General features: G+C 43.5%; 2 protein-coding genes across 2 annotated transcripts in view; one reads left to right on the top strand and one right to left on the bottom strand.

Annotated features, from left to right (window-relative positions):
• KDM1B (lysine (K)-specific demethylase 1B) overlaps window positions 1-4,733 on the bottom strand; it is a 27,696-nt gene extending 22,963 nt beyond the window's left edge. The window contains exons 1-4 of the mRNA XM_014940935.1: window positions 4,699-4,733; window positions 4,463-4,532; window positions 1,835-1,937; window positions 921-1,045 (exon numbers count right to left, since the gene is read on the bottom strand). Coding sequence (XP_014796421.1) covers window positions 921-1,045; window positions 1,835-1,924 — 215 coding nt within the window. The 5' untranslated portion in view covers window positions 1,925-1,937; window positions 4,463-4,532; window positions 4,699-4,733. The remainder of the gene's footprint in view (window positions 1-920; window positions 1,046-1,834; window positions 1,938-4,462; window positions 4,533-4,698) is intronic.
• A 109-nt stretch (window positions 4,734-4,842) lies between these two features.
• LOC106887427 (thiopurine S-methyltransferase-like) lies at window positions 4,843-8,263 on the top strand. Its single transcript, XM_014940937.1, has 5 exons — window positions 4,843-4,905; window positions 5,676-5,837; window positions 6,627-6,719; window positions 7,600-7,732; window positions 8,207-8,263. Exons 2-5 carry the CDS (start codon window positions 5,698-5,700, stop codon window positions 8,261-8,263), a joined length of 423 nt encoding a protein of 140 aa, XP_014796423.1. The 5' UTR covers window positions 4,843-4,905; window positions 5,676-5,697.
• Window positions 8,264-9,108: the final 845 nt, after the last annotated feature.

The following is a 9,108-nucleotide window of genomic DNA, read 5'->3' as shown; positions in this document are numbered from 1 at the left end:
GGTAGAAATCAGAATATTAAAATAACAATTCAAAAAGATGACTAAGCAGTATCTATTGTTTCCTTAATAAAAACCACAGTATCACCGATGCTGATCTCTCGGGTGCTCGTTTCCCCTACGAGTCTCTAACCCCACTGCCAAAACGCTTGGCTTTCCTGTGACAACATCCAGAACAGACTGACCTCCTGCCACCGAAGAACAATCCACGCAGATAACCAAATGAAGCACTGAATTATTTTATATCGTTGGAAAATAAATAAAACAAGGAAAGTTTGCCTCAATTAACCAGGGAGGGAGGAATACTATATATAATTACAGTCTGCCTGCTGCATAATGAGTCCTAATGTGTTGCTTATTATAGATACATCTTGTCAGTATCGTGCGTTCAGTATCTCCGGGGTCAGCGTGCAAAAGGACTTGTGGGAGTACACAGAAAGCCACCAACAACTCAAGAACAAAGAGTTTAAGTAAGTACAACTTGTCTCCCAAGACCTGAAATTTCAAGGTCAGAACCTCACCTCGGACCGCAAAGCATTCCAACGAAAGAGCAGTAAAGGCTTTCTGCAGTAAACGACAGTTTCATTTTCCATCTTGAAAGCAAGTTCAGCTTCCTCAGATTACACCGATACGCGCTCAGTTTCACAGAGGCAAGGTGTGTTCCAGAAGACACCATTAATAACACAAATAAGCCTATTCTAAAGATATTCTATATCTGAATTAGCAACTTGCACAGTAGAGAGTTACCCACAGGAAGAAAAACTTGTGACACTTTCCTGGCATCTTAAGACTCATTATTTGTACCTTTCGATTCTCCCTCTACGTTTCGAAACAAAGGGATTTTTCAGAATAGAGTTAGGATCCTAAACTTCAGCTGCAAGTTTAGGAAAGTCCATGGAAAATGCAAATAAAAAGAAACAAACCTCTCAGCTGCACTGGCAAAGCAAACGGGACACGTTGCAGTGCATCCAGCTTTTTCACACTTTCTATATTTCTTCTCTGACGCTTCATCATCATCATCTGCTGCTTCAGCCGCTTTCTTCTTCACCTAATAAAGAATAGCTGAAATCTGACCAGAAATGACACAAATGCATCTTCTACAAAATGGCATTCAGACAGTTTTGCAGCTTGTGGGGAGCATCAAATGGCTAAAATGGTACAAATGAAAATTTTCGTATCCATTGTGAAATAGCTGCAGCATGAAACAGCTGTCAAAGTAGGTCAGTTTTTCTACCGAAAAAAGCAAAAAACCAGTAAGGCTGGAAATATCATTTAAAGCTAAAAATGTATTGTCTTAGTCTTACTGATGCCACTGAAGAAATTATAAGCAAAGCTTCCAGTGTAAATCATATTTTAAGCTCTATCACACGCTAATGAGTCAAGCCTTATGCATTCATTCTATTTCTCCTTCAGAAAATCTCTTCTTTGCATACTTATTGATCAGTGGCAGTCTTATCTGTGCATCAAATAGAATACTAGGGCAGGCTTGGAGTTTTTTTTTGGACGCCAGATACAGGGCTGTGTATCAAATGTCTCTTCTGGGCCTCAAAGGTACTCTGTCTTGTGTTGTTGTAGGCCTCCGTCTGGATGGGCAGACAGCTTTGGCTGTACAGAAATCTGTGGTTGTATTTTTAACACATCAAGTATTTACAGGTTATATTGAACATTTGTCTTTTCTGAATGTTCTTCACAAATGAGACACTTTGCATACTTGTTAATAGAATTAGCCAATTCTCCCTCTCTCTGGATGAGTCCACTTATGGTGCTTATAAACGTCAACAGGAAATAAAAAAATACCAGAGTATGAACCCACGTGTTTTTAAATTATTATAAATACCTGTCTTCCAGAACTCCTCAGAGGAAGGTTATCTGGAGACTGGTCTGAAGAACATGCCTTTTTTTTCGTTCGTACCCTTCCAGTTGACATTGTATTATTAGATCTGAAAAAAAATTGTAGGCAGTAGTTAAGAAAAAAAATTAAATTACTTGACTTTGCAGAGCTGTACGACCACTCATAATACTACTTCTGTCAGAGTTACCTAGGTAAGAATCTGTTTAGCTTGACTGTTAATTTGGGAGGAAAAGGAGAAGGAGGCATTATGGGAAAGGAACAATACTACTATTTTAAACTAAATTCGGAGTTAAGATTAGATCCTTGAGCACATCTTGACAGGCTGTTCCAGATCCGCGCACCCTGGATTTCAATAATCTGATTTGCGTTACGTGAAGACCTAGACTGGAATTTGGGTCGGGGAAGTGAACAGACATCAGCTCCTAATGCAAGCCTTGAAATCCCACTCTGAGTAACCCTCATCCTGCTAACTACTGATTTATTGGTAGCAAGAGATTTGCACCGTAAAGCACTTTTCCAAGCAGCGTACTCTTTGGAATTAAGCATCTGAAGAGATGCTTAATACCGGAGGAACAGCCAGTTCCAAGACCTGCACGTCCTCCAGTGAAAGTACATCAGAATTTCAAGTCGAAACTGCAGTTGCGTTGTGATTATAGATGATCAGAATATTACAAACCTTGTTGTTAAGCATCTTATAGGAGAAAATAAAAGGTTTACGCCACAAGAGAGCTCTACAGCTGTCTCTGACTACATCAGTGGGAACACGGAAAAGACCACAGTTTATCATGTAAGCTGGAAAGCACAGAGTGTGAGAAAGTGTGCCACAGAAATATGAAAGCATATTTAAAACGCTATTATCAAAGACATTCTTTTCACAGGGAGTAAAACGCAAATAAATAGAGCCTAGAGGAAGAATTAAATCTAAATACGCTCCACCTCACACAAAGAGGAAGTGGAAATAAAACCTTTATACTAGAGCACTGCATTATGAAAGTTAGCTTGTCGTGGTAGGGATCAGTTTGTAATTATTGCTGTTTTTTTTTTTTTAATATATTTGAGAATTCTCTATTCTCTCTGTTCCAGGCTGCATCTTCCTTGTACAAGTTGACAGTGGCGGACATGGCAGCAGTAGCTTCATTAAGGAATTCTGCTAAAAGTAAAGGTAACAGGAGGAGGGAATAGGCATTTAAGTTTCAAATGAAGCTGATGCAAATCAAGTAACCTGCTGCTTTATTCTCAAGATAGAATAAATTGATTTGGGAGGGGAAGCGAAATCACATGATGATATCTACATACGTAAAAAATTAGTTTAGAGACCAAAAAAATCACTGTCTTTTTTGTATGTAACACCCCCCCCCCTCCAATTTTAACTAGGGGCAGGAAAAAAGAATTAAGTCAAGTCAATCTTCACTACCTCAAAAAAAGCATGACTCCACCATAGCTTACCACTGTATGGGGGTGGATGAGGTTGGAGAGCAGAGAAAAGAAAACCAACCAGTTTCGTTTACATGAGATTTCCCTAAACTACTGTGTTACGCCCCAGGAAACGGTGGCTTTTTTTCCACCCCCCAGAGCTTTCCTTCTGGATCAGCAGCACAGCAGTATCTATCACCTGAGCTTCTGACGCGAGATAATCGTTCCTACGTGCTTGCTGCCTTTACAGTGGGAGGCCATGGACTACCTTAGCGCCGAGCAAGGCACCAGGAGGCTCATTTTGGGTGACCACCAGGTGATCAGAGTCCTGCTGCCACTGCCAGGCCCCACATCCAAGAAGGTAAAAGGACACACAGCTGCTCCCTTGCATATATGGGGTGAGAAGAAGAAAAGGTGGTGGTTACCGTTCACTGAGAAGGCTGGAAAAAATATTTCATATTCAGAGAGGCCTCCCGGTTTGAAAGGCAGAGGCCATATAGAATCAGAAATGTATTTTTTGCTGTGAGCACTAATTTGGGGGGGAGAGAGGGAGGTGGGGAGAAAAAGAGATTGCCTTATGCATAAAACTGTAAGCAAGGCCATTGCTTCCAGCTGTACGCCACTTTGCCCCCACTTCCCCTCCCAAAATAAGCAACACCCCCCTCAAAAAAAAAAAAAAACCCACAGATTTTTTTAAAGAACAAGCAAAACATCGCTTACTTTAGTAAGCTTTACATGACTCTGCATCCTAGAAACACTGTCATAGGGGCTGAGAAATAAGCCCTTTAAAAGGAGAGAGAGAGAGAGAGGTGGATAATACGCTGTCACGTCCTGTAACATTTCATCCCTCAGCAACGCGTGGCCTACATGGGAAAGCTTTGGGGGGGGTAGGGGGGGTGGGAAAGGGGGGTGTCACCTGGGCAGCTGAGGGCAAGTCTGTCTTTGGGGAGGGGAACAAAAAAGAAAAAAAAATGTAAAAAATCCTCTCTTAGAGGAATAGCACCAGTGAGTCAAGGAAATATTTGCTGACACATTTTTTAATTTGGGGCCCCATGCTGAAAATAAGAGAAAATAAAGTTACTGACCGGAGATGGGAGGAGATGGTGGGGGGGGAAGAGCCGGGTGCGCCCCCGGGGTGTGGGGGGGGGGTTGTGTGTGTCCCCCCCCCTCCTCTCCAAGCGGGAGCCGCCTGGCACTCACCTCGGGGCTGGGTCACTGTGGGGCCGGAGACCACATCCACTCGTGTCCGCGCCGCCTCCTCCTGCTAGAGCTGCAGAGGGGGGAGAAGGAAGGGAGGGAGAGAAGGAAGGGGGAAGCTGAGGAGGGGGGGCAGCGCTCGCACCTGCCCCGCCGCCCGGGAAGGGAGGGGGTCGGCAGCCTCCTACCCCCCCCTCAACCAGCGGGGGTTACAGCTGGGGAAAAGGGGTATCACTCACCACCGCCGCCGCCATCCCCACCGCCATCCTCCTCCTCCTCCTCCTCCTCCCCGGTGCCGTGCACCCTCAGCCCGCCTCCTCCTGCCGCCGCTTCCGCTCTCCGCGGTGCGTAGCGAGGCGGGGGGGGAGGAGGAGGAGGAGGAAGGGCGGGGAGACGCCGCCCCGGCCCTGCAGCCCCCCGGGGGCCCCGCCGACGCCGCCGCGCAGGTACCCGGGCTGGGGGAGGAGGGGGGGGCGGCAAGGGGTCCCCTTCGCCCCCCCCCACGAAGGGTCTGCCCACGGGTTTTACGCGAGAGAGGGAGAACCCTCGGTATCTACCCACCTACTTACCGGCCCCGGGCTTGGGGGTGTCCGTTCTCCCCCCCCCATCCCGGGGGCAGCTTTCCAGATGTGTGCCAAACTTGGGGGGGAGGGGGGGGTCACCGGCATTTCCATAGCGTTTAACCGGCTGCGTTTGAGCAGGCGTCACTCAAAAACAAAAAACCAAAAGTCTAGCCGCCCATAGCGAGTGTATCCTCTATCACCTCCAGTCCAGCTCCCTTTGAATAGCCGCCAAATCGTAATCTCTTGAGCTATATGAAATTTTTATTTTATTCTAGGAAGTGAGAGCCAGTTCCAAGCTATTCTGAAGGGTGCCTGTAGAAGAGCTGGGGAGGGACTCTTTGCCAGGAAGGGTAATGATAGGACAAGGGGAAACGGTTTTAAATTGGAAGAAAAAAGATTCAGATTAGATATCAGGAAGAAATTTTTTACTATGAGGGGGGTGAGACACTGGAACAGGTTGCCCAGAGAAGCTGTGGATGCCCCTTCCCTGGAGGTGTTCAAGGCCAGGCTGGATGGGGCTTTGAGCAACCTGGTCTGGTGGGAGGTGTCCCTGTCCAGGGCAGGGGGGTTGGAACTTGATGATCTTTGAGGTCCCTTCCAGCCCAAACCATTCTATGGGGGGGTAATTTTTCTCTCTTTTTTTTTCTCCCCAGCTGCTAACACTCCCTGGGGCCGATGGAGCGCTCAGCAGATGCATCTGGGGGCCCGGAAAGCACTGATATTGGGTCACAAAAAGACAGGGTGATGAGTGAGGAGGAGTGGCTGAAAAAATGGGAAATGGGTAACATTGGATTTCACAAGGAGCACGGGCATCCGTACGTGACTTTTCTCTTCTGCCTAAGCTAGTTTTAAAAAATGCTGTGAGATTAATTACTCGACTCGGTCAAAAAACTCTTAACAGAAAAATGGACCATTTACAAAAGAAAAATCATTTTACACAGCTTGAAAGGAAAATAAATATTTTCATGGCCTACATTTATCAGAAAAGGGCAGAGAAAATAAAGGACTGCATTGAATTTAAAACTTTTACACTTAAATCATATTTTAAGCTGTAAAGCTTGGATAACTTGACTAAGAATCTTAAATGTTTTGATGCAGAAGCTCTGCACTGCCGTTTGTAAGTTACAAAACTGGGGCCTAAAACAGTATGAAGAGGGCATGGAACAATTACCATGTGCTGGAAGACAGGGGCCTGAGAGAGAAAACCTTATTATGTTGTCTTGCAACCCAGGAAAGTTACATTTAAGACCTGTGTAACTGACTCGATTGGTACAGAAGTTTACAAGGAAAGTTACATTGAAGTCCTGTATGACTTGATTGATACAGAAGTTTAATAATCACTCGCTTTAAGTTGTCTGTTGTGGCCCTCTTAGCAGTGGGTTGGCTGGTTTGTTTACTTGAAAAGACAAACACAAAACAACGGAGAAATGTGTTACTTTCCAACAGAAATTAAATGTACTTTCTTTCTAAGTAAATGGAAAGTGAATGTTTTTATTTTATGTTTTTATTTTGTGTGTTACCTGGCTTAGTGTGTAGCAATTGGCTTTTAATGTGCCAGCACGAATACTTGCAGTGTTAAGTAAAACGTGTCTGTTCTTCTGCAGGCTCCTACAGAAGTATCTGGATGTTCTTTTAAATGGCAGGAGCGGACTGAGGATATTTTTCCCACTTTGTGGTAAAGCAGTAGAGATGAAATGGTAAAGCATAGGTTATTGGAGCAAAAATCTTATTTGATGTGGGGAGGGAGGGAAGGAGAGGGGGAATTCCCAACTGTAGGTTGGCCAATGGAAACGTGCCGCATCTCGGGTGGAAGGAAAGCGGCGTCACTGGAGGCTGAAGGGAGGAGGAAGTTTGGTTTCGTTTGCTGGCGTTTTGTATAGTAGCATAAATGGGATGGATGGGGACTAATGTGAAAATCCTCCTGATTGTCCCACGTTCAGCTTGGGAAAGCTGAATTTGTGATGGACAGAGTGGCTGAAGCTGTGCCCTTACCGCTGCTTCTTTTGGTGGCATTGCCAGCTTAAATTGCCCATAACGAGGTCGCTTGTGCCAGAGCACATTTTCAAGGGACCATGTGGCATGTCACACTGGGAACTTAAAAGATTTGGGCTAAATATAACTTCCTCTTTTTTTACATTTATTCTTTTACTTTTACTTTTTTTTGGGGTGGGTTATATTTATAATTGGGGGCTGTGTAGGCCAGTGGTTTTTCTTGGAGGGTTGGGACACAAACCAAAAAAAAAAAAAACCCTGACTGAACTGCAGCATGGAGTCTTTCTCTGTCAGCAGTTTTATTCTCATCAAGTTTTGTAGAAATAAATGAATAATCCACTGAGCCTAAATAAAGGCTCTAAGTCCTGTCAACTGTATGTTGTGTGGTGCTAATTTAGGCTCAGGTCATGGAGGGGGAGGCGTTCGATAAAAGGTGAACGCTCCAGAAAGTCAGGATTAAACACACGAGTGTGTCCTAAAACCAGGGTTTCTCTAATGAGTAAATAGTGTGTGGGAGATGCACATCTGGTAATGGCCCAGCCTGTGAGCCTCGTGTGAACTGGAGCCTCTCTCTGCTGGTTGCAGGCTGGCGGACATGGGACACAGCGTTGTTGGTGTGGAAATCAGCGAGCAAGCGCTGAAGGAATTTTTTGGGGAACACGGTCTGTCTTATTCTGAGGAGCCAGTCCCAGAGATTTCAGGAGCCAAATTGTTGCAGGTATGTTGTGGAATGATCTGGCGTGGTTAATCATGCAACACAGGCATAACTGAGCAAACGAGTCATTCTGCTTTTATGCCTCTGTCTTACTGGTAATCATTCACCTCTCCTGAAGAGTTCTGAAAGGAAGCTCTGAGTTGTCATTTTGGACTGAGAAGTTCTTCTTTTTAGCTTATTACTTTGGCCTTCTCTTTCTTATGACATTGAAGCACCTGAATGTGAAGTAAATGTATTTTAAAATTGGACAGTTGCATGCTTTGATAGATCAGAACCACTCAAGGTGATCGGGAGAGGTACCTTAGTAAAGAAAAACTAAAAATATTTCTCACTTTTGCCCTATTACACCTAAGTGTATATCTTAAAATACTATATGTGTATATTTTAAGGTATAAAGCATAAATATACACTATATATATATAATACTAAATAAAAGTGTTTGCTGATAAGTATTGTTTCCTTTGCTTTTTGTTGCAGAGTACCTCTGGGAACATTTCTCTGTACTGCTGCAGTATTTATGATTTGTCCAGGTAGGAATACACAGAGTCTTCTACAATTTTCTGTAATCAAAGAAGTATTAATGCTGTCATATTATTTTTACTTGGATCAGCCATAAAGATTTGAAACGGGTCTCCTCAAGAAAACTCTTATTAACTTGTATGAGAAACGTGAATAGCCAGTCTCCAACAAAAATGAACTCTGTTGTTGACAAATAAAGGTGCCCACTAAATATCTTTAAGTGGGCGTCTTGTTCTAAGACATCCTATGAAAATATAGAAAACTGTGTTTGCTTTTACAGTAAAAACAAATGATGTTTAATATCATTGATGGATTCTCCAAAGCAAAAACTTTAGCACGGTGCCTTACTCAGAGTAGCTTAGTAAAAGTAAAGAGAATATACCAGAGGTGTCTTCTTAGACAGCTTTTCCTTTAACCAAGTACTAAATACATATTTTTCCCAAAACTATTGATTAACATATACATAAGTAAGCTGTATCTATTGATTATATGTGTCCTGTGCTTTACTTAACATACTTTTCTCGATGGGCTTCAAGTATATTGCCTCACTCTAGTTTATTTATGTGACCACATAATATGTTTTCAAACACTGACTCTGCAAGTGTCTTGACAAATATGGCTCAACTTCCTAATGTCCTTTGAAGGATTTTTAGTGCTGAAAATGTCCTTATTTCTCAGTTAAAAGGCACAACAGAAAATGCAAAATATTTTAATACAGTCTGCACTGCTGACTTCTGAAAAATGTTTTCAACAATGTGGCCTCAAGCGTCACTTCTCAGATTTTGTGGTGGCTTTGCACCTGACCTTCTGCTCAAGTGTCAGCTGGTAGGGGAATTTTGAAAACTACTGAGTTGTACAAG

Source organism: Calidris pugnax, unplaced genomic scaffold (assembly GCF_001431845.1).
Source record: "Calidris pugnax isolate Ruff unplaced genomic scaffold, ASM143184v1 scaffold8, whole genome shotgun sequence".
Taxonomy (NCBI): domain Eukaryota; kingdom Metazoa; phylum Chordata; class Aves; order Charadriiformes; family Scolopacidae; genus Calidris; species Calidris pugnax.
This window is presented reverse-complemented; position numbering and strand designations above follow the sequence as displayed.